This window comes from Orbicella faveolata, unplaced genomic scaffold, assembly GCF_042242905.1.
Source record: "Orbicella faveolata isolate gen_17 unplaced genomic scaffold, um_ofav_v1 contig_13, whole genome shotgun sequence".
In the NCBI taxonomy this organism is placed as follows: Eukaryota; Metazoa; Cnidaria; class Anthozoa; order Scleractinia; family Merulinidae; genus Orbicella; species Orbicella faveolata.
The window spans coordinates 16463799-16489682 of NW_028301540.1; the positions used below are offsets into that span (position 1 = coordinate 16463799).

At 38.5% G+C, this 25884-nt stretch overlaps 1 protein-coding gene across 3 annotated transcripts in view; it reads right to left on the minus strand.

Annotated features, from left to right (window-relative positions):
* Nucleotides 1-2868: 2868 nt before the first annotated feature.
* LOC110051417 (glutamate receptor 1-like) overlaps nt 2869-25884 on the minus strand; it is a 32447-nt gene continuing 9431 nt past the window's right edge. For all 3 annotated transcript variants that reach the window (XM_089284865.1, XM_089284864.1, XM_089284866.1), the window contains exons 3-16: nt 24874-25041; nt 21449-21718; nt 17191-17468; nt 15405-15548; nt 14202-14375; nt 12619-12717; nt 11999-12130; nt 11278-11487; nt 10661-10936; nt 10015-10331; nt 9251-9421; nt 6734-6915; nt 5251-5390; nt 2869-4770 (exon numbers count right to left, since the gene is read on the minus strand). In XM_089284865.1, the coding sequence (XP_089140991.1) occupies nt 4648-4770; nt 5251-5390; nt 6734-6915; nt 9251-9421; nt 10015-10331; nt 10661-10936; nt 11278-11487; nt 11999-12130; nt 12619-12717; nt 14202-14375; nt 15405-15548; nt 17191-17468; nt 21449-21718; nt 24874-25041 (2684 nt within the window). In that variant the 3' untranslated portion in view covers nt 2869-4647. The remainder of the gene's footprint in view (nt 4771-5250; nt 5391-6733; nt 6916-9250; nt 9422-10014; nt 10332-10660; nt 10937-11277; nt 11488-11998; nt 12131-12618; nt 12718-14201; nt 14376-15404; nt 15549-17190; nt 17469-21448; nt 21719-24873; nt 25042-25884) is intronic.

Here is a 25884-nt window from a genome sequence, read left to right on the forward strand (position 1 = left end):
TGAACACCGAATGGTATAAATCAAAGTTTTTACACGGATTCCACTTTGCAGTGATTTTTTGTCTTACTCCCAGCCATCTTTTGGCATGGCCCGACGTCTTCATGTCAGTACAGCTTATCAAAGTATCTCTGGGGAGATGAAAGTTAATGGCAGTGCCCCTTAAACTTGAAGATCGCTATTTCAGAATATCACCCTGTTTTGGCTGATAACAAGTTAGAGAGATACGCCAATCTTCGGACGTGACTTTGCATTGTGTAGGAAGGCATTAGCGTTGTCAGCTATGTTGCTTTTTGAGAAGTTATTACCCTGATTGTATTTGTTTCGACGTGTTCTTCCTGTGTTACAACTTTCTTAGCAAGGTGATATAATCCCATATAAAGTGAAAGTAATATATAGTAAATGAATTAGATATATTGCTATTTAAACATTCGCGAACTGAGGGCTTTAAATTAACTGGCTTGCATATACACTGCAGTTTTATGCTGCTTTGTGAAGGTTCTTTATCGTATGGTAACGATTATTCCAAAACACGAAATCTTGTCACGAACAGTATGTGATCTGTTGTAAGTTTTCTGTCATTCGTATCGTATTTATTGTAACGAGCAGGAGATTTACAATTGGTCTTAAGGAAATCGTTGGCGCTTTGTTCACCCCATATTTGCTATTGAGGCACGCTTTCTAGTGTAGTGAGAGTGTAGAGTTTGTCTCTATTGAGATGTCCCTGGCTCTCCGCTGCAGGAGGCGAAACTCCAAAATAAGGACCTCAGTCACGGTATTTTGAGTTCTTTTGGCCACGTACGATATCACCTTAAATTGAAGGAAACACGAAAACAGTAGGTTATTAAGATAGGAAAATACCGAAGAGACAATAATAAACCATAAATTAACAAGGGTGGTTAAGAATGGAGGAGATTTACGCGGATTACAAACGACGAACTTGAAAAATTTCGGCTAAACTTTTCAAGGTGCGCTAACCGTGACTTAGCTCCTTTAAGTGATATTGTCTGTGAAGATGCCATGGAGATGGTATTTCGTAAAATCGCACTAGTTTAACGGACAAACTTTGTCAACGCGGAAGGCAATGTATTGTTTAGTCGCTGAACATAAAGTCAGCTTTTCCTTTGACATGTTAGAATATCTGATGAATCTAACCTTTCTTAGTCGCGAAACCAGGAACCAAGTTTTAAAAAAGCATTTATTACATAGACAGGACTCGTGCTCTGGTTTTACGGGCTAAGGAAGGCTTCTAAAGTATTCAATCGACTGCTAACGTATTTATTCCATGTTGTGAGTGATATTTAAATGTGATTTTAATCCTGTACGATGGTTCTACACCATATATACAATAATGAGTACAACTGAAATAAAAGCCTACAAGTAGCGTAATATTTACTGTTTTGGTGTTTGTTGAGGGAACACAGTAGACCACATTCGTTTTCTCGGTATTGGACTGGCTTGCAGTGGAAGCTGGTGCGGGGGAATATTAAAAGGGATAAATGCTATTCACATCCGTGAAGACTCCATGCATTAGCCTCAATTGCAAGGTAGTTCCAGTCCAATACCGGGAATAGGAATATGACCTATCTGTTGGTTGTTTACACAGTTACGAAATTAAGAAGTCGTACAGGGGAACCCACTGGGTATCGAATCCGGAAACGAACAAAAAACGCACAGAGAACTCCATGGGTTTGTGTGCTGGACCTAGAGTAGGTTTTAGTGTTAGGGACTTGGGGTTAGGTTATTCTTTTAGCAACATTTGAGATATAAAAGGAAGAAAGACGGACAACCTCGTCCCCAGGCTCTCTTTCCTTTGCCCGCCCTGCCTCTCGACGACAAGGGAGGTAGGAGAGAGCCAGGGGACGAGATTGAAAGACGGAATGTACGGAGACTGTAGGGTACGAGGGAACTGTACGGAAAGGGAATCTCACGAGGGAACGCCAACTTCGTTTTCAGATCTTTTCCCTGGGAATGAGGTTGGATAGAACGCACAGACAAAAACTTCACAACAAACGATCGACACAACGTTCGGAGTTGGAAAGGTACGAAGGAACAGACCAGGGAACGCAAGAAGAACGCTTTGAACGCACACTGAAACAAACGAATACACGAGATTGCTTGTCATTTCGCGGTTGAGGGAGAACTCACACATGCAGAGAAAGGTTACCCCGGAAATAAATTTGCCTGTGGTTAGAAGCTCTGTGGCAGTAAGTGTCTTGCCCCAAGAATACAACACAATAACTCTGGCCAGGGGTCGAACCCAGACCACTGAATCCGGAGTCTAGGCCACGGCGATAAAAAAGTACGTAAAATTAAGCGCACAGGACAAGGAGAGAATGTAGGAGAAAGCGCTCGGAACACACAGGGGAAAGCATGTGGGTTGAATTGGAGAATCAACCGCATCAAAAGGCGGGAAAATGGAACACTTTTTGGTGGTTATTGAATAGTTATGAGCTTTTAAAGAGATTGTGGAAATACTATTCCCGAAGAATATTCTTTTCACTCGGTTTCCTAATCACAAGCACTAATCTTGCCGTCTTGCCTACAATCACTTTGCTTAGTTCTAACTGAGATTTCTTCCGCAATGTTGTCTGAAGAACTGCAAAAGTGCTTCCTTTCAACGTTTTTTTTTTTTAACTTGCGGCGTCTAACATTCTTTCTTCAACGTACTTCTTACAAAAATACTGGTCAAGCGACCACCAGGATGAAAAGTGAGTACTCCTTAGTGATTCAAAAAAGACTAAAAGATGTTTAAGCAGGTAACCGGAACGATGATCCCGTTGGTGTACGTTGGATCAATCACGTTGATCTAATCGGCTTCCCATATGAAATGAAGAATAGAAAAGCAGAAACCGACACAAAGTAGGATGATTTTTTGAGGGTGTACTATATTTATTTAGCTTAGTGATTCAGTTTTAGAACAATCTTCTATAAGCTTTTTGAAGGTAGCAATATACATATACAGTACCATGTAAGAAGCCTTGAAGACAATGAAGGCTTTCTTGCGACTGACTCTAAGTTGCTATCGGTGTCGTAGGTATAAAATACAACTTCACTTGCCGTGTTAACTCAAAGGAGAGGTGGAAGCAAGCCGTTCGACTATCACTACCTAGGTTTTGCTATATTGCATCCATGAAGGATTTTTGGCGTGTTTAGCTTCCACACATTTTTCTAACAAAGCAATTGAATGACACGAGCGTAAACTAAAGTTCCAACACGACATTTCATCATCATCATCATCATCATTTCCTATCGCAATATCAACACTTATTGGACATTTACAACAAGGAAGATGTGACTAACTCTTACCTTTACTATGGCTATTTTTAAGCAGGTGCAAACTACCTTTTGCTTTAGCTACTGATTTAAGCGTTCTTTAATCTCTGTTATTTCGCTACAGTTTAATGTTATAATAAATATCTCATACTACAACTTCTACATAGTCTGGATCCTGAGACTCATATATCGCGTCTCATATATACAGCTATTTCCGCTGACGTTGTCGCATCAAAGCCTCAAGACTGACAGCTGGTATGGGTAGAAATAGTGACCTGCGCTGATCACGAAATGCAAACGAGATTCCTTTGTTGTTTTGTTCTTCATATTAATGTGATAATATGGTAATTACAGCCACGCCTATTTCGCCAGGCCTAAAAGCGGAGCTCCTGGGCCGCTTTGTTCAAATCCCGATTAAGCTAACCCAGGATAAGCGAGAATTTTGATTTGACTTCTGTAACTTTGCGGTGAGGTTTTCTGTTTATATTTTTGGGCTTATGTTTTGATTCTGAATAATCTCAAACTACACCAGGAGCCCTGAACCTTAAGCAGTGAAAAACACTTGTATAGAAGATCAATTTAAACTTCGGTTAACTTTTAATCCTGGGTTAGCGTTAACCCAATTCCCGAACAACCCGGCCCTGATTACAACAAATTAACCTGATATGAGCCCGCGATCCAATCGAAAATAAATACTTGGTCAGTGCTCAACTTTAAAAAACACATGGCCTCGATGAGCTCTAAACCTGAGCCCACGATATGGTCACGTGATACTGGTCAGCGGATACCTTGTTCTGGCAGGTGTCAATTGACTATGACATGGATGTCAAATATCAAAGACGTTGTAAACCAACACTTGGTATTAGCTGGAGAATGGCCGCCATGTTTCGCGACGTCGTCGTCGTCGTTGGGCGCACGCGCTCGCGATCCATGCATGGGATCCATGGGATCCATGCATGGGTTTCTATTTCTACATGTGGTTCTGTTCCTATAGTTATGGTGCTCCGCTTGGCGGCCCTTCGGGCCGCCGGAGCTCCGCTATAACAATGAAACAAAGCTTCAGAAGGCTTCCTAACAGGAAAACAAATACGTTGTGTGCAAAAAATTAAACTTTTAGACTTCTCACCTGCTAAAACTGGGGATACCCTGGATTATGTTATAACTATTCTATGAGCTATAAAATAATATGAACTATAAAACTCCTAAATCAAAAACTCACCCTACAGCAAATCAAAAACGCTTGGCATAGAGCTCCTTTTAACGTCCAAAACTGAACTTGTTACTGTCACTTCACTAACGGCTATTGCTTACTTGATTAATAAAATTTAAACAAAGGGCGGTCGTTGCTTGTCATCAGACGTACAGTGTCTGTTCTCAATAGTCAGAATTCTTTAACTCGAGTGTTTCCTCCATCCGCATTTTCTTTTGGGAGCAGAAGATGTCCTTAAGAGTTCTCAGGAGTCTGGACCCGAAGGCTTGACAACAGGTATGGCGTCCCTATAAGTGAGGCAAATAGGCTTATTATCTCACTTTCTGGGGCGTACGTCACACAACGGTGACGTGGATGCTGCAAAGGAGACTAGGAAAGGGTTGCGAAAAAGTTTGCTTATATCTGTCAACACTGTATTACTGCGTTGGTGAACAGTTTTTAAATAACCTTTCTGCTCTGAGTATGAAGTCCAGAGCAAACATTTTTGTGAAAGCTTACCATCAGAATCATTATTTTCAGCTAAAAAATGCTTTCATTATTGCTTATTGCAATTTTTCCTCTTCACGACATCACTTTTTTTTTATGAAAAAGAGTAATTCCATATTACACAAAGGTTAGCTGATATCAATCACCATTATACTCCTGGATCAAAACTTGGGAAGATTCAAATAGTGAATATTTGCTAAGCTTCTCTCAATGCTCGGACGTTTAACCCTCTGGATATCATTTGAGCCTCGTAAACGCCTGACAAAGCCAGTTCTACTCACCTTCACTTGCTTTCTGCTATCCTTGGCTGAAGCGTAGATCCACTCGATGATCAAAATAAATAAACCAACCACGACGCTGATGACCAACAGGATAAATACTCCCAGCATGCCTTGCAACGACATCTTTTGCACGGTATTACCTGGTATCGAAAGACAATATCACGTGATTAATGTCGTCATGAAAATGAGTAGCACATACAGCATTTTAAACGGAAGAACAACGGCGAGTTAGAAAAGTCTTTTACAAAGATTTCGGTTGAAGTTTCCTCTAACGAATTAAGCGTGACATATAAAGTGAATTAGGGTAGCGGTGTTAACCATGCAGCTTTGCTACATATATGGCATTCTTAACGTTTTCCTGTGAAGCAATCGAAGCTAATTTTCTGAAGTATTTGAAAGCGAACGTGAAAACAGATTTTCAGCATAAAATTAAGCTGAACACTGTAGAGTTTGTTATCCTACATTTGGGTTTTGTCGTTTTATTCTTCAGTGCGCTTGATCGATTTTGAGTAACAAAATTGTGGAACGTTTTCCAATCAACAAAAAATTCCTAAAATTTCCAAATGAGGGCAAATGATACAGAAAGACAGTGTTGACCGAAAGCGTGTATTGACCGAAATGGCAATAAACTTGATTGACTGAAAGTACTGAAAAGTTTCCAGAAAGTCGGGACATTTTTGAACTTCCGAAAAGCAAGCCATTTAACCAAAACTACCAGAAATTCCGACAAATTTCTAATACAACGGAAATTCCCGTTAAAAAAGTTTAGAAATTCGGGTATGCCTGGCGAGGCTGTCCTCTTTTCCGGAACATTCCGGAAAATGCTGTTCCATTTGTCACTGGAAATTTCCAAAAATTCAAACCACAGTTTTTCGTTGAATGGAAAGCACTCATTTCGTTTACACCACAAGAAAACAATTATTCCATTCGCCCTTGTTGGATACGGAGATGATTACAAGAAACTCTGCGCCACGCGTTTCGTTTGTCATTTACCATCTCTTATATTTCAGGAAATATTTTATTCTCACGCCATTGGTCTAAACCCGTCACGTGACTGAATATGCCACAGCCAAAACTGGGGAATATCCAATTTTCAAAACGATAAAAAAGGATAATAAAGGCAATAGACCCCATTTGCTCTGCTATGCTCTGATATTTGTCCTCGAACACTATCTGTTCCTCGAAGCTCACAGTTTCCTCGAGCTTCGCTCTCGGGAAACCGTTCACTTTCCGATAGATAATATATGCGGACAAATATTGGAGCATATTTTCCTCCCAATGGAGGCTATTGTTTATGTATTCAACGCAGGCTTAAGCATCAATTGTAAATTAACTTCTCGACCGAATATCACTACAGCTATCCTTTGAAAACGAAGATGGCTTGTTCCGGAACTGTTTATTTCTCTGAACAACGTTTGCCTTTCTAGTTATCCTTGTCTTGCAAAGAAACTCGTTTTATTTGAAAAGTGCTAACATGGCTTGCCTTTGTCCTGCTGTTCCTCAAAGTTGTCCATCAATTCACATTTCACTTTCTCCTCTGTCCACTTATGAGTCAGACTGCTGATTATAAAATCATTTTGAAGCCGAAACAACTCCATTTTGAACAAGGGCGTGTAGGGAGAGTCCCGAGCAAAAGCAAAGCCATACCCATAGGTGTTTCCAAATCTGCAAACAAGAAGTGCATTTACTTTTAGGAATAAGGACGGGATTTTGTCAAAGAATTTACGGCATTTAACAATAACAAAGTTTTTCTCGGCTAAGCCTCTCGCCGTGGCACGATTCACATGTCTTTTAAAGGTCAAATGAACCAAAATTTAGACATCTTTTCTTCAACCATTTTATAGCGACGAAATGTTAAAAAAACTGTAAAAGGAAACTTATGGGGAAATTTTTCTTTCTGAGCCGTGAAAAGGAGTAAAAAAGTTAAAAGTACGAAGACAGCCGATGGCTTCACGAAAACGTTTCCAAAATGACCGTACACTTTAACGGAAGGAATGGAACTGAGACTCTGCTTTGTGACGTCATTGTTGTCTTGAACATTGCTGTGTTTCTGCGTCAGTGAGTCTTTCGTGGGAACGGTTTTGGATCTAAATACGAACCTTATTTTACTTGGGAAATGGCCGAGGAGTTCGCCCGCTGTTTGGCGGGCATTATTCGCTTGTTTTTCGTTGTTTTTTGTCCAGTTGCCGGCTTGCAACGTTCCATAATGAAGTTAAAAATCGTCGGTTCCGCGTCTTTCTTAACTACAAATTGACGAAGCTTGAAAGAGGTCCCGACAAACTCCTTACTTCAAGATTTTGTTCAAAGCTATCTTCGGTAAAGTGTTTTACACAAACGCGCGAATGTTTCGAGGGCATGAAGCATTTTCTTTTCATTTTATAAGCCATTCTCTCTTAAGTTTTGGGTCCTGGGGAAACTTGAAAGTGCTAACTTTTAATTTTGAGTGGTTTTCCTCTGACGTTCACTGTGAAGTTGAAAGCAAAACAGTTTTAAATTTCCTGCATTTCTTGAGCTCACCAACAGAGACGTCACAACTTTTATTTCCGACAATTACCCCACAATTTTCCCGACCGCTTTACGATTATGAAGGATAAAAAAAACAGTGATTTTAACATTCCAGTATCTCCGCAATGCTTCGTCCAATTCGTTTGAAACTTCAGAATATGTTTATTTTATACTTACTGAACACATTGAACTCAAATGAAAAAAATGTCTAAATTTTGGTTCATTTGACCTTTTAGGTGAAGACAATCTTTAGGCAAGACGACTTTCATTCCGAAATGACAATTTCCTTTGTCTTAATTTAAGACTAAGAAAATCTTGCTTAATATAAAAGGAAAGTGGCTCTTAATTTAAGATAGAGAACATGTTTCAAAGCAAGAAGTTTTCATCCTATGTAAGACGCTTTAATCTAAGTTTAAGAAAGAATATATTATTTTAAGATATTTTCTTTATCATGCCATAAATTTATGATGTTTGAAAAATCTTTAAGAGAGTAGGACCTTAATTAAGATATACAGCATCTTACAATTCATTTGACTTGAACAAGGAATTTAAGTTTCAGTTACATCTTTCGGTTAACCTTTTTCGTTTGTCACATTTTTGAGTTATTGAGTTAAAATACCTCTTAGTCAACGGGTCTTGGGTATGTTATGAGCGGGTCAATGAATGAGTGAGTGAGTAAGAGATGTATGTATGTCACACCAATCATATTGGGGCTGCTATAAACAACCAATCAAATTGCCGCTTGTAAAGGTAAATCATGTTTGTGAAGATTTCATCCTAATTTTAGAACGGCCATCTTTGTTTTTCAATAAACAGAAACAGGCATTCTTTTATTGGCCTTATTCCGACCTTTCCGATGCTGCGTTTACTGTGGTTAAGCCCAGGACTTTGTAGATGGGTTTCAAAACATTTCAAAATTCGATGATCAACCGAGGAATTATTGTCTTTGGTATACACAAACATGTCATCAAGGCTCTGCTTTTCGCATTACTTGACATTTCGAACGAAATGACCGCTCGACAACTCGGTGATTTCTAGGACAGGAACGATTCTTTTTAGTGCAAAATATACTTTTGCGATGGTGAGGGGGCTTTCATCCGTGATGGTATTCGCCAGGTCAGTTCTCATGGATATCATTTGCATTACGTGCATTACATTTGCATTACGAAAAAAGAATTCAGTCGAAACTATTTATGCTGGCGCAAAATTTTCAGTTTGTGAATGGAAGTCTAGCGCTGTTTACAGAGTAATACTGGCTTCTCGTCAAAACGTTTCTTGGAATCAATACTGAGATACTCATCTCCGTCAAAAACAAAGAAATTACCGACGGCTAGTTATGAATGGGAACACTGCTGGAGTTTTGAAGTTTGTTTTTGTCGCAGGTAAATGTAACGAGTTATTTTTATTTGTTAGTTTCAAATGGTAACTTGACACTTGCCACCCAAACTGGGTGGCAGCCTGCTAATGAGTCTGCTTACAGGTTAGTGCTCCTTACCCGCCAGTGACCTTCATTTTGCCACAGTACTTCTTTTGCCGTGAAACATAATCCAAAATGGGCCGGTCCGAGATAAAGGCAAAGTCACCCTCCATCGCTCTGTTGATGGCAGCTTCGTAACCAGGCATCCATGTCTTGCGCTGCTCCATGAATTGTCCCATTACCAGGTAACTAAAAACCAACCAATCACAACAGCGTTTAGTAAAAGCTAACAAATTACGGGTCTTACGCCATCGATACTTGCGTCTTTTATGCACACTAGACTTCGAAAACAATATAAAAATAATTAAATCGCAGTAGATCGTGCGTGTCAATAAATAACGAATGTCTTGTTCTTCTCGTTATTCCAACTCGTTCCTAGCTTCAACGTTTGAAATTTCTCAATAGAATCTTCAAATGAAGTTATTGGTTAATAAGCGACATCGGGCTTTCTTTTTGCTTTCCGTCAAACCGAGGTAGACATACACGGTCATTTCTGTTACTGAAAAAACAACAGATCTACAGGCCAATTCCTCTGTTATCAATTGCGAAAGGACATGGCTGTTCTCTCTGACTACATATGCTCTGACTACGTTTTGCGAATTAAGGTTAGATTTGACACAAACTGCTCAATAGAACGAATATATCGTCATGGATGAATAATTTAATGTGCGTGGTGAGTTGTCTGTCTCATCATTATCAGAGGATGCTCATATGAAATTCAGAAACCGTCTATTACGAGAGAAGAGGAAGGTTTACCAAGCGATTTCAAAATATTCCTTTACCTTGGAACATCTGTTTCTTTAAAAAACGTCTGGAGCTGTGAATCTTTGAGTGTTCCGTACTCAATGCGAGTTTGACGCGCCAAGTCAGAAATAGTTTCAATGGGTGTTTGCATCCGGGACACAGTGAGATGAGCGGCCAGATTGGCTGTGTATGTGGCGTTGATGATCATCACAGCGAACCAGAAAACAGATACCGTCATTCTCCCGGACCATGACCTAGGATGTTCGGCGCCCTGTCGAACATACGCCTTCCACGATGACCAAACAGAGTTGCTTAAGCTCAAGGTTTCAGCTTCCTTGATGACTTCTGGTTTAAGCTGGAGTGAGCAAGTGAAAGCAACGTTATCCTCCGAATTACTGATTATCACAACAAAATTTGTAAATAACTAGTGACAATTTAGACCACTTCCTACATCTGTTGAAAAGCATTTTGCATTTAGTCTGATGTAGACATGTCGTCTCACAGAAGATTTCTGCATAAAACTAATTGGCTAAACAGTAATTTTTAAGCAAAGTTGTGGTATTTGGGGTAATTTTGGATCTGCTATCACACAGACGGTTAGTATTCTTCCATCTTGAACTGGACACAAAAATACTCGCCGTATCCGTGCAGTGATAAGTCTGAAATAAATTGCACATCATTCACCTGTTTGGATGGTTTAACTTGAAGGCATCTTCCGTAATATCCCCACGGACTGAAGAGACTACAGATCCACAATAAAAACCCCATAACCATCACCAGCACACAAATTGCTATCCACAGATTCTGGCCGAATGGTAACAAGAATCTGAAATAGTTCACTTTCACTTCCTGAACACGCATCATGAAGGCCAGTCCAAAGGTCATGTACGGCTGAGTGAAATCCAACACTGTTTGACGATCAGAGCTAATAGTCATTGGTGCAATACTCATGTCAGCTGTCTGCAAGAAGTAAAAAAGGAAAATGAACCAAAAAAGGAAATATGCGTAGTTTTTAACTTGGGATCCTGGGAGTATACCGTGATGGACTAGTACCCGACAGCATTTCTTCCCTTTAGAAAGGACAAGAAACCTGGGGCAAGTCTCGTTTCGCAATCGCTTCTGAGACTGTCAATGAGGACAAAACAACTAAAAAAGATGTTATGCTGTCTCCAGTTACGGTCCCAGAAGGGGTGAGAGATGAAACAGATTACATCGTCTTCGAAAAACAGATTATCGAGATGGAGAAACACTGTGAAGTCTGAAGTTTGGTTTGTTTGTTTTTTTTTTTAATGTAAAAATACCTGACTTATTATCTCTTCCACTACACCATTCCACTGTAAAGTATTTCTGTCTCTCACTCCAAATTTTCCATCAGGAACAAGATATATCCTGTAATTGAACTTCAATTTCTTCTTCATCTCCTCCAAAATATCGATGCTAAGGCCTTCAAATTCCTCAGTTGTATTCGGGGATGAGTTACCGTCGTTTTTCAACATAACGAATGGTGGAGCCTGTGAGGAGATAGGGAACGTTCAATAAATTGCATCGCTCTGTACATGTGTCTACAAAGTAGATTCCACTCGTGTACCTGGAAATCGCCGGACTCTTCTTTCGCAGAAATTACGAGTAGAAAGAAAAGGAAACAAGAAAATTAAAAAAAAAACCAGCCTTTCCACACACTTCACACGTACGCAGACCCTCGATACTTCTGGTATTTGCAAAAGGAAAGGCATGGCCTGACCACGGATTAGCAGACGTGAGAAGTGGGACATATTCAGTACAAAAAAGACAATTTACAGACAATTTACTCAACGATGCTTGTGTTAGTAGTATAAAGCAATAGCTGAATCACTTCCCTCCAGTCCACCTTTAGATCTGCTACCAGGAACTTGCAGCTCAGGATGGCTGATTATGTATCATGTGACCGGCTCGTACAGTAAGGGCACATTATTTTGCAGTACGAGATAATCTACCTCAGAAATTGTCTAGATAAAGCAATTGAGTTGTCTTCATACTTCTTACCAAAATCGTGGCTATGTTAAGAGTTTTGCCTTTGAGGATATTTGGGATGTCAAGTGGTGTTCTTGTGCTGCCTGACGACCACACTGGTGTTTCGTTCTTAAACATATCTATCTTTTCATTCCACTCTCCAACCTGCAAACGCAGTAAAGCTCGATATACAAATATGAAAATACCACAAGGATGTCTATTTGCTTTGACTAATTAGAATGCACGTCTAAAAAAGGATTTTTAAATGCACATGTCCAAGTAATATACCTTGATAGCGGAAATAACACGAATCCACTCATTTCATTAAAAAAAAAATAGCTAATTCTGTTAGTAAGTAATTTAATTAATCGCTCTTAGCAATTGACGGTATCGGTGTTTTAGAATTGTGGGCACAATGGACATTGTCACTAACAGGAAACATTTCAATTCACCATAAAATGTCTTTGTTGTTTTAAATAATGATGAAAACTCCAGCAAATCGCTAATTATCTCCTCAAATTCTGTAGTGAAAAGTCAGTTCGGAAAATTTAAAGTGATGCAAACAGCGACCATACACGAAAAAATAAAAACATCAGCAGACGCTTTTACTCCTTTGAGCTAACATACAAAATTTTTCAAAAGACTGTGCTTACCTTGTATTCTCCACTGCGTCTCAGATTCACGACATCAAATTGAGCTGAATAATCTGGATCGTTGGCGTGAATTCTACCCATAACACCGTCAACTCTGACCTAAAGAAACCACAAAATTAAGTTAAATGAGGTCAGCAATGAAAGTAAAATAAGTTAGCCTATACAAGAAGCAAACTTCTCGTTGGTTTGCGTACGTTTTCTCTCAAGTTCGTTAATAATTCATCAAGTTTAAACAAAGAAAATCACAACCGTAAATAAGGTCTTAATTAGCATAGATCTTAATTGGGTCTTAATTAGCCTTGATTTTGACGATTTTACCTCTCCGGTTACTCCTTAGTTTTTGATTCGATTGAGAAGATATATCAAAAACTTGAGACAGTGTTTCATCGGTTATCCAAACACCTCGAATTTCGTCAAAAATACTCCGTTGCGCGTCGTATTTTCAACTCTCCTCTCGGTGTTTGGATATCACGATGAAACACTGTCTCTCGTGTTCGATATATTACGTATAATTCTCCTTTGAAAAATTTGTGCAAATTAAATATTCTTCGAGCTGGCCAGATGTTCCTTTCTCACAACTTGCCTTCTTATTCTTAATTACGCTCGAGCAAGAAACAAAAAGAAAAAATAAATCGAAAATAGAACCAGGGAGACCTGGGGAGCAGCGCTCGTTTTAAATCATTACTGTCTTCTTAAATTATTATTGTCTTCCCTTCGTTTAATTTTCCTCTGTGAAGCTTTTAGTTTTATCTTTCTACAGCAGTCCTAAGAGTTTTGATCAAGCTAATTCAGGCGAAAAAGCTCGCAAGTACGAGCAGAGACAGGAGGCAAAGATTCCTAGAAAGGACCACCACAGGAAACCTACAACCCTGGTCAAAATTGTTGTCGGCAGTGGAGAGAGAATGTTTTCCAGTCACGCATAACATGATCCCTCCCCTACACCCCCTCCCCCTTTCAATTTTGATCTCTGTCAGCTGAACTGGTGGCATTTCAATCGCGCAGATCTACGGCAACATTGTGCAGGGAGACGGAGGCGGGCTCAAAACTTAACTTGAAAGAAAATGTTTATATTTTGTAACATGTAGTGATAAAAATATCGGCGTTTTTAAGCCACACCTTCTTTTGACCGGGATTGTAGTGTGATCATATTTCTGTTGCATGTCCTTATACTAATGAGGAGTTCGCTTGTAAAAGCCAGGTCACAGTTCCTAGGTCACAAGGAATAATTTAACCCGGTGACTGAGAAACGTTTTTAAAAAATGCAATAGTGAACCAACAGAGATTTTGGGAAAATCAATCACTTTTAATATCGAGCAAAGTCAATTTTGTGTTAAGTAACTAGAATGTTTGGAGCAAAACTAAGCATCTAGCCTAATCAAGGAGAATAACTAGCAATTTTTACGACTTCATGTCTTGAAACAATTTGGCATTAAAAAGTTGTTAAAGACAAGCTAATCCATCCATAGAGAACATTCTTTAGCTGCGATCAAACAAAAACATAACGCCAATACCAGGCTGATGTAAGATCAGTATATAGAAAAGCTTGAAAAGGGGAAGAAATTTTTAACACCTAACCCCGTTACCTCGTTCAAGTGTTTAGCCAGTTCTTTTCCACTGGTATTTTCCTGCTGTGTCTCAGAACTGCTACAAAAACCCCGATAATGGCGACTGCTGGATAAAACCGTTCCGTTTTTCGTGGCCATCTTGATTCCTTCAGCAGCCAATAATACTGAGTCATATACTCGACCTCCCGATACCTGGCCATGGAAAGCGATAAAACAATACGTATAATAAAGCCTGCCCGATGATCGCCTTAAGGCGTGAAACAGAGTTACAACCAACTTGTGTTTCATCTTTGATTTCCCCATAAAAGAATACGTACCAATATAACCAATCACCCATCACTAGTTCATTATTTCCTACATTCAAAACAAAATTTTCGCTGATGCAAGTTTAATCTGGAATTATACAATATTTCCCCTAACTCTGTTCCAGAGGCATAGCAAGTATTTAGTATTTGATGCAACCTTTCATTCACCGTAACTATATAAGAACCATTTTCTTTGTTGCATTATCTTAATTTGTTGAATGTTTATTTGTCACACAAATAAGGCTCTTTAACAGTACAAAGTGCTGATTAACATTGCCGCAAAATTGTAATTTTGTCTAATCCCAATTGTACGTTCTGTACTTGTCTTCATTCAAAGCATGTTTTGTTAGGCTAATTTTTCTGGTCGGGGAGCGTCATTCCGGGAGGATATTTACGCTTAAACTTATGCTGGGATAGAATGTTGCTTCCCAAAAAAATTTACAGGTTACACGTTGATAATGATGTAAAACATACAGTAAGTTCTATAATCGTTAAGCGACATCGCAAATATCCATGGTTACTGCTAAGAAACAAAATCCAAACTAATCTCTACACTAGGGAGCTTTATCATCGGCAGGAGTTATGTCCTTCTTTAACAGTTAAATACATCGTAATACAGCAAACTGTAACCATGCGAGCCTTTGTTCAGGGGTTAGGCTTAGGGTTAGGGTTAGGGTTAGGGTTATTATGGAGAACTTTTGCCTCTAAGATTTGGGGTTCTTGCTACTTTCTTGAAAGGAAATTTTCTGTATGATGTAGTCAATTACATTTTGGCATCACGTTTGTGCACCCTTACAAGACATCAAAGACGTTTTATTTTGATCCAAAGCAGAGAGTTTTGCTACTTTTACAATAGGCCAAACTTAACCATCATTGGCGGTTTATCGTAACGTGTCTAATAATAAGTGAGATTTACCGATATTTCTTTTCCCGGCATGCGCTGTTCCCAAGCCTTTTTGAAAGCTTGATAGCGAGTTCCCTTACCAACGGATGGCTTGATACCGAGCAGTCCCCGCATGTAGGTCGGGACATCACCGGAGGCATCGTCGAGGAGGTCTCCCTATAAGTAACAGACAAATATAAAACAGGCCAATCAGGATGTAACAGGAAGACAATGTTAAAGGGTAAAAAATACGGAAATTAATTAAGACAATTACAATGGTAATACATAAAGGATTATAATTTTAGGTTTAGGATCTTAGACATTTTATTGGAATTTATTGTACCTGATGAATTTTTTTTTTACCGTGTATAAATAATGATTAAAGATTAAAGATAAATGAAAAGAAAGTTCTAAATTAAGGTGTTTGTCTTGTGCGTTAAGTGCTGGTTAAGTACTGGTTTCTCCCAAAGTATGTGTACCGTCCGTACTACGCCAAAGGAATTTGAAAACAATGTTTTCACTGGGAAAACGCATCAAATGTTTTCCGTTCGCACTATGCCGGAGAAATTTGAAAACGTAAGAATCACAGGTCATTTTGCATTTGTGTTTGAGGAAAACTCAGACAGGAGAATATCATGATTATCGTGACGTCATCGTTTTCGAAAAGCTTCGTTTTCAAACTGTTTTCCGTCCACACTAATACGCAAAGCCGGCGTTTTAAAATTCATCGGGTTTGAAGAGCGTTTTCGAAAGGCTTTCGTGGACGGTAGGCCTAACTGAAGAAAGAAAGCTCCGTTTTCATATTCCTCCGGCGTGTTGTGGACGAGGTCTGAGAGCAACCACGAGGAGGCCTAGTCGATAACGGAAAATTTGTCATGGTAACACGCAGTGCGACATTCTTTTGGGTTCTCAAACTGCCTCAAAATGTGCGGCCTGTCAGTTTCAAAGTGTTCCCGTACACTTGTGTACACCTGCATTGTCTTGTCTTAATTGTTCAACACTAAATTTTCTGTACGACATTCTTTTGGGTTCTCAAAGTGCCTCAAAATGTGCAGCCTGTCGGTTTCAAAGTGTTCCCGTACACATGTGTACACCTGCATTGTCTTGTCTTAATTGTTCACCACTAAATTTTCTTCCGCGCGCCAGTTCAAAAATCATGTTGAATTATTTTCAGCTTTTTTGGATGAAAGGCGTGAAAGTAAAATGATAAAATTTGAAAAATATAAAACAGAAAAAAACCCTTTGAATACAGATCAGTAAAATATTTATTCATTCGTAGTCTGTTTACCGAAAAATTTTCACGGACGAGTACTATCCATCCGGGTATTCTCCAAACGGGTACTATGGACTGATAGCATCTCTCCGCCGATGAACACTATCGCGTCACGTGATCAATTTAAACCAATAAGAACCGGAGGAAATTCAGTGGTGAGCTATAAGAGGTGATATTTTGTGAGGCCGAAGCCCGAATCAACTATAACCTCATTGGAAACGATAATAGAACTGTAACTAATTTTCTCACAGACCATATTACTATTCTCGGTATTGGACTGGAACTAACTTGGAATTGAGGATCATGGGCCGGAACATCATTTGCATTTGAAAACACTCCCCGCGTTAGCCTCAGTTGCAAGCTAGTTCCAGTCTAATACCGAGTACGAATACTCACGGAAAAGTACTTAGCCTCGAAAACACACTGGTAGTATAAAGAGGATATCATTCCTTACTCTTCCTCTCAATCTTAGGACATTGACACGCTCTGCAAGTTAAACCTCCCTCCTCCGCTTTCTCCGCAACCCTACTAAACCCCGTGTTTTACCTTCTTGTTTCCTAAGTCCGAAAATATCCATGTCCAGTTGCTGATGTCGAAATCCTTCACACTATCTGCATATTGCATCAGCTTGCTGACGGTCCACGTTGGACAGAACGCGACCAACAGTCGGGTGGCTCGAGTTTCCTTCAACTTTCCTAGCACCAGTACCGCTGATGCGAGTTGTCCCCCTCGGCCCTGTGGCGGCGGTGGGATAAGAGAGGCGATAACTACATTCCACTCATTCTTGCTTGCAATGAAACGAAACTCGGATTGTCCTTTGGACGCTGTGGTTAACAATCACGTTTCAGTGTAGTATCTTTACGTTACGGTTACGTAATAACTAGGATGAAACTGGCCTTAACAGAAATATTGAGATTAACATTACAGTTGCGAAAACGAGTCTGGAATGGGAGTGAAGCCCAATGACGCATAGTCTGTTGGAAGCATACCGAAAAATATGATATTAAAGGGACACTGTCGCGATATATTTGCTTTAAACTGTTGTAAATTCGCGAAATGGTCCCTAAATTTCTGTAATAAGAACCTCATTAGCTTTAACTAAATGATTAAAAGCAATTTCTTGAGGAAAGTCCACACTGCAGCAACATTTTTGCAAAATTTCAACGATTTTCGAGCCATACTTCAACCTTTGAAAAATTGACATCCTGAGGATTTTTCAAAAATCCATATCGCAATCTGTTTGCATCCTCACCATCGCTAGTCATCCTCAGTTCTTAATGGGTTTTTTTGATGAGTAATGCTCTACATAATGAAACCATTATTGTTCAGCTTCCAACGATCGATATATGTTTTTGAGATTTCCAAACTCATGCTAAAAATGGTGACAGTGTCCCTTTAAATAATCAAACATTCATTAATATATCTCGAGTAAGAAGGAACTCTCAGGTATACATTCCAGGCGAACGTTCTTCATACCTTTACTCAAAACGTAGAAAAATAGGTAATAATGGCAGATAATTTGTTTGCCTTTGACTTTCAATAAAGCATGACCCCTAGATAAATACGATCGAGGCGATAATACTGGTAAACCAACCAAATAAGCCCTTTATCGAACTGTTTATTGAATTTTAGTTAGGCTCATGAGAAACACGCCAACTCATTTTTATTGATGTAACTCAGTTGTATACTTGTGAATAATCAAAGGCTCCCTGAGCCAGCTCATTGATGAATAGTTGACTTTTGCCTCTGTGGCAAAACGAGTCTTTGTGCAAAACTATTCATATGAAAATACATGTCACCTGTACGTTCATTCTCTTGAAAATCAAGTCATTTTCATGTAAAATGTTTTGCACGAGCATTCGTTCAGAAAAAGAGGCAAACAGCAACTCCGAAGTGAAATTAAAGTCTGCATATGAGCCAAGTCACCCATCAGGTCAGCACTTATCCCAGTTTCTGTAGCATGAGGCGACTAGGAGTATTTCTACTACCCCCGGATGGGATGCTAGTCCATCGCAGGGTTACCCTGCAATATTAAATTTGCCAGTACTTATTTATACACCTGAGTGGAAAGAGGCACAGTGAGAGTTAAGTTTCTAGCTCAGGAACACAATAAAATGTTCCCAGCCAGGGCTTGAACCCAGACTGCTCGAAATAGAAAAGAAATACAAAAATCAAATAACAGGTTGTTAACACAGACAGTTTAAAAATTTTAAAATGGATAATAATTATTTTTGATTGGAACTGGAACATTGTTATCATACTAACTTGTACATGATGTAGTGTCAAAGAATAACAACAGTCTGTTTCAATGAGAAATCATTAAATGAGAGTTCACCATATTTACCAGTCAGTCCAAAACTGACAATATAATTATGTATATGAGTCAGCAGTGCATTTTGGGTCAAGGTAAATTGGTTATGGTCCTTGATCAGTTAACATTATGAAACAGCTGTATAACAATGATTACTATTATGCAAAAATTACAATACATGATTTTGAAATTTATTTTGGACATCAACTTGAGAATGCCAAGACTGCCAAGAGTATTTTGCCCAATTTCACTTAAGTGCGACATGGATATTGGCAAAATCTTGTTTATTTTAAGCTAAGTCAAACATAAATAATTTGATTGTAGCTTGTTGGTAAACAGGAAATCTATAGAAAAAAATAAGTATTTCCGTCAATATTATAAGAATGATTTCAGACAGTTTTGTTTCAATCATGAACCTGAAGTCAAGGGAATGTATTTATTTACAAGGTTTCTTTCTATAGAACTATGTTCATGGAGAGGAGGAAGGGAAGTAGCAAAGTTTTATACAAGGAGGCTCTGGCCCAGGGTCAAAGACCTATCCATTTTACAATGTTTTTAACAGGAAAGGCTTTCCTTTCATATACATGTAGCTTCTAGCCTGAAACCCCTTTCACAAACCTAATGTGGCCCACTAGATCTTATTTGTGGGATAAATAATCAATTAACATTTGAAATCCCTGCCCTGTTAAGTTTTATAATACCTCCAGCCTGGAAAAAAGTGCACCTTGAGTCAACTGTACGAAGAAGTCCCGCAGCTTGGTGTAATATAATAATAAGGGTACTACATATTGTAGTCCATGCAAATAAAATAACAACAATTTTCTTTCTTGGAAACAAAATCACGGTACTTTATTCCTATATATCTTGGTAATTGTTTGTGCTAGTGTCACTAGCAATGCAGTAATATTCAAAAGGATTGCAGATATGTCTCTGGTAATAGATTTTTGCAACGATTACAGAACATACTTATGTTGACAAGTATCAAGCATTCTCTTCTCCATAATTCAAGTTTTGATGTCAATTTCTTTAAATTTCTCATTTCTAGGAGCAAAAAAAAAAAAATCTACATCACCAGCCACCATGCGTCCGGCTTTCTGACACAATTGGACAGCATATCTTTCTCGCAAAAAAAATAGATCTACACAGTCTCTTTGTTCATCCATCACCAAAATATTGGAGTGTATATTTACTCAATCGTACATTTAGGTTGCCTTGCACATCATTCGTGGGGAAATTTTCACTCTGGTCGAGCTGCATGGAATACAAAATAAATGTAGTGTGAACAACAACAAAACTAAAAGATAAGGCAATATATTTCGATTTTTTTTTCTCCTAAGTATTTAAAAACAAGCTTACAAATTTCGAGCTTGCGATATTAACACAGGCAGAGTTTCAATGTGTGTACAAATAAAACAATAAAGAAACAATGAAACCAAAACCTAACAAGAATTTAAGCTTACCTTTGACTACACAACGAGAGAAAGCGAGCGGAAACCATCAAATACTCTTGCCAAGGAAAAAAGCTAATCACGATCTCACTTTCTGGCTTTGTCTTCCCGGGTGTCTTGTATCAATTCTTTGACCTTGCCGACCGTGTTGTTGTGAACGATACATGACCACAGTCATAAATACCTCTAACAGCTTTCATCTAGGTGTGAGCAAAAGCCGATAGGCAAAAAACAACATATTTACGAAAGAAAATCACATGAAACCAAAATGGCCGCCTTCAATCTTCGAGGTGTTCGATAAACTCGTACCCAGGCTCTCAATTTATCGGGCAAAAATGTACGCGAACACTCTTGGACAAAAGCAATACTTAGCAGGGGAAGTAGGAGAAAATTGTTTAACCAGGTTTAATGAATAAATTAATTAAAATGGAGTGAGTGAGTGAGCGCCATCCGACTGCCTGCTAAGTTCATGGATGTTACATAACATCCATCAGCAAAAAAGGGCTAAATATAAAATTTTAAATCTGTTGTTGTCATAGAAGACTTTTAGTTCCAATTTAATAACAAACATTGAGGTTTATAATGCAAATCTTTCTTTAGGTGGTTACACCGGTGAAAGATTGGAGGAAAAAGAAATGCTGCGACCATCTCCAGGGCTATTTGTAGCTCTGGAAAACTCGCACAACATTTCGTGAAAAAACACTCGGAATATTTAATCTGCGTGAAGTTATGATTAACACCTTTTTGAACTTAAGATACATCTTAACAACTGAGAAGACGAGAGAAGAACTTGAATTTGAGTTTTAAATCAGTTTAAAAAGTTTATTTCATACAAACAGTGTTCTGAGGTGACGAAAGAAAAAATACTACTAAAATACATAGGTAGTATATTTTTAAATCATAAGAAAATGTAAGAAAGCCTTAAAAAAGTGTACTTGCAGCAATACTGAGAAAATATTGGACAGGCAAAAATCATTCTAACGGTGAAATATCAGTCACTGGCCTTTTAGCTGCCCCTTCATTAAACGTAGATCACATACTTTACCTTGGTCATCTTGGTATCCGACCACTGCCATCGTTTCCCACTTGTAATTCTTTATTATTTCTGCTAATACCTTTGCCTTGAGCATCTCTGTAGGACTCATACGTACTAAATAGTTTGAGTCAGTATTACCTACGGGTATCCTTTCCAGACTGGTCAGCGGAGCTATCTGAGGGACACCCGCTCTGCTACAGAGAGGGTGGGTGACAACAACGGCAGACGTTTCCATTGGACCAATCAGTATCGAGATGTTACTGTTCAGTAAACTACTAACTGTGAATGAAAATAGAAATAACAGTTGTCGTAAATAACTTGGCCACAAGAAGTCTGCGAACGACATTAGAGACTTCGATAGCCAACAGCTAAAGATGACGGCTCTTTGTTTCAAAGTATTTTGTGTGCGACCTCATAAACTACGAACACCAAAAAGACTTTTGTTCTTGGGCCATCGTAGTTTAAGGAGGAATAAAACACAAATAGCGGTGATAAACATATTTAACTTACGCATTTTAATAACTTGACGTTTCGTATGCTACGCAACATACATTTTCAAAAGTGGAATAAAGACCGTTACAATTTTTGAAAACTATATATGAAATGTAAATAGGGGGTCTGGAAACGAGATTAAGAAACATCTGTTTCTTAACAGTAAAACAATAAAAGCCTAAGCTTATTAATAAAGTATCAGCTTCTCACTGTTGACGTTTACATTAAGAGTCGGCTTAAGTTCTTGGATGAGCAAAGTTTCTTTAATTTTACAATGATAATCTGTTTTACCAGAAGCTAGAATATCAAAATGATCCCACTTGATGTAGTGACCTGTGGCTTTTATATGGTTGGCAATGGCTGATGTGGGGTCATTCTTAGTGAGAGCCCTGAAATGTTCCGTTTTCCTATCACGAAGCCGTCGTTTTGTTTTGCCCATGTAAAAGTCACTGCAGTCCCAGCAAGCAGCTTTATAAATGACCTTAGATTTCTGTGAACGATTTAGACGGTCCTTGTATTGAAAGAAAGATTTGATTCGGCGAGAGCTTCGAAAAATTATCTTAAGATTGACAAATGAACAGAAATTGTATACACATGATCTCAGACGCTTAGAGATTTAGTCACTTTGCACACCTAAGCAAGGTAAAAAGATGATAATATCTTTCCTCGGAACCGTAGGGACAGGGCTGCTTGGCTTGTTTCTGTTTCTGTTTAGGACGTCGTTAATGTTGTAAGTGATAATACCTTGTGGGTAGCCATTTTGAAGCAGGAGTTAGCGAAGGTCATCAAGGGCAGATTTAAGCAGGAAAGCGGAGGAGCAAATTCGGTAACAGCGATAAGTAAGTGTACGAATGAGATTTATTTTGTACTTGCGTGGAGTGAAGGAATCCCATTTAGTATAAAGGCCAGCAAACGTCTTTTTCCGGTAGATGGATGTGGCAAAAGTGTTGTTTGGGCAGCGTTTGATGAGGATGTCTAAAAAAGGAATTTCATTGTCTTGTTCAAAATCAGTAGTAAATTTGATACTCTCATGACGACTGTTTAAATATCGCAGGAACTCATTAGCAGTGTCTTTGCTGTCAAACATGGTGAAAGTGTCATCAACGTACCTATACCAGAGTGACGGACGAATTTGACCTTTCGTGACCCTTCTTTCTTCAAAGTGACACGTGAAAATGTTCGCCAAAACTGGGCCTAACGGTGAACTCATGGCTACTCCATCTATTTGGTCGTAGTATTGGTCATCGAAGAGAAAATGGCTTTTCTTAGTGGCAAATTCTAATAATTTATGCAGAGCATCACGAGGTAATGTCGGAGGATCGGGTAGAGAATACAGTTTTTCAAGACAAATCTGTATTGTTTCATCGAATGGCACATTTGTAAATAGTGAGCAATAGTGAACAAGACAATGAAATTCCATTTCTAGACATCCTCATCAAACGCTGCCCAAACAACACTTTTGCCACATCCATCTACCGGAAAAAGACGTTTGCTGGCCTTTGTACTAAATGGGATTCCTTCACTCCACGCAAGTACAAAATAAATCTCATTCGTACACTTACTTATCGCTGTTACCGAATTTGCTCCTCCGCTTTCCTGCTTAAATCTGCCCTTGATGACCTTCGCTAACTCCTGCTTCAAAATGGCTACCCACAAGGTATTATCACTTACAACATTAACGACGTCCTAAACAGAAACAGAAACAAGCCAAGCAGCCCTGTCCCTACGGTTCCGAGGAAAGATATTATCATCTTTTTACCTTGCTTAGGTGTGCAAAGTGACTAAATCTCTAAGCGTCTGAGATCATGTGTATACAATTTCTGTTCATTTGTCAATCTTAAGATAATTTTTCGAAGCTCTCGCCGAATCAAATCTTTCTTTCAATACAAGGACCGTCTAAATCGTTCACAGAAATCTAAGGTCATTTATAAAGCTGCTTGCTGGGACTGCAGTGACTTTTACATGGGCAAAACAAAACGACGGCTTCGTGATAGGAAAACGGAACATTTCAGGGCTCTCACTAAGAATGACCCCACATCAGCCATTGCCAACCATATAAAAGCCACAGGTCACAACATCAAGTGGGATCATTTTGATATTTTAGCTTCTGGTAAAACAGATTATCATTGTAAAATTAAAGAAACTTTGCTCATCCAAGAACTTAAGCCGACTCTTAATGTAAACGTCAACAGTGAGAAGCTGATACTTTATTAATAAGCTTAGGCTTTTATTGTTTTACTGTTAAGAAACAGATGTTTCTTAATCTCGTTTCCAGACCCCCTATTTACATTTCATATATAGTTTTCAAAAATTGTAACGGTCTTTATTCCACTTTTGAAAATGTATGTTGCGTAGCATACGAAACGTCAAGTTATTAAAATGCGTAAGTTTAATATGTTTATCACCGCTATTTGTGTTTTATTCCTCCTTAAACTACGAACATCAAGAAAAACGTCTGCTAATATGTATAGGTAATCGTATGAATGCGAGTGCAATTAAGGATTCACACTACAAGTGATATTTGAAAATTCTCTCAAAACTGCACGAGCCTTTAGGTGAGTGCAATTTGAAATATCATGAGTAGTGTAAATCCTCAATTGCTAGAGCTTTCATACGATTACTCATTTATTATGTGACTGAGAAAATTACGAATATGGGCGCGTTAATTTGCACTGCAGTGCAAATTAAAAATGAACGATAAATTGGCCTGCACTCAACCAATCACAATGAAGTAATTTTGTCAGTCACAGAAGAAAGCGACACACAACCACGCCAGCTAAACATAAAACGCACACAATACCAACAATTCTTAAGCTTTTAATTAGATGAGGAAGCAAGTATGATTCCATCACGCTTCGCTGTTCTACATCACCATTTAATCAGAGTGCAAAAAGGACCTGAGTTAAATTTTTGTGATAAATTCTAAATAGACGATTTCTCACCTTGTTCTATATTATCAAAGTCATCAGTCGAATTTGCAAACCTTATCAAACCTCGTAGTTTGATCTCCGGATAGTTAACTGTGTCGTTATTAACGTGATCAAGAGCAATTCTAAATGCTTCTTCTTCCATGGTTCTGTTCATTCCAAGTTCTGTAGAAAACACCGCCCCTGAAATATCACAGTGACGGGTATATTAATCATGGAATGACATGATTGACCTTATTACTGATTATTTTAGCAAAAGTAGATTTCCTGCTGTCTTAAGAGGTGATACTGAATTTAGTCTAACAAATCAGTTTGGGGAGTTATTTGAGAAACCTTACGAAAAACCAAAACATGATTGTGGCGGCAAGCCGACAAATACAATGGAGAAAATGGTAAAGAAACTCAAAAAGATGAGTGTTCAGTGAGGCTAAAAATATGACTTAAGGTGGCGGATTCTTATTATAGAAACCTATGCCAAAGCGCGGTAGTATTGATTCCGACAAAGTATAGGTGATGGAAAGAGCTGGAAATTACTGTCAACCCCAATAAAGTGTATATGACAGATATTTTCTTATTTGCTTGATGGAATCTACATGACATCATGATATGGAAATCGAAAAAAATTGGATATCATTGTTCTTTTCAGCGCGTCTTAGCTATCTGGAAACGTGAAATTTCACTTCCGGTTGGCTCACAGGGTGTGATGCCAAAAATACATATCTTTCGTAAATATTTACAATTTTGAGCCAAAATTGGAATTACGCATGATCGCCTAATTGCTAGTATATTTCACTTATTTTTTTTTTCGTTTCTATTTGTTTGGTTCTAGAAACTATATCACGTTCTCATATATATACCGTCAAGCAAATAAAAAATATGTGTATTATACACTTTAAAGGCACTGCTTCACTCTAATTAATAATTAATTTTTATCATTCTGTGCGATAAAGTTTTTGAACAAAAACTACTTTAGAGGACAGCTATTAAATTAGGAGGAAAATATCGAAGGCGTAACTTAATAATTGA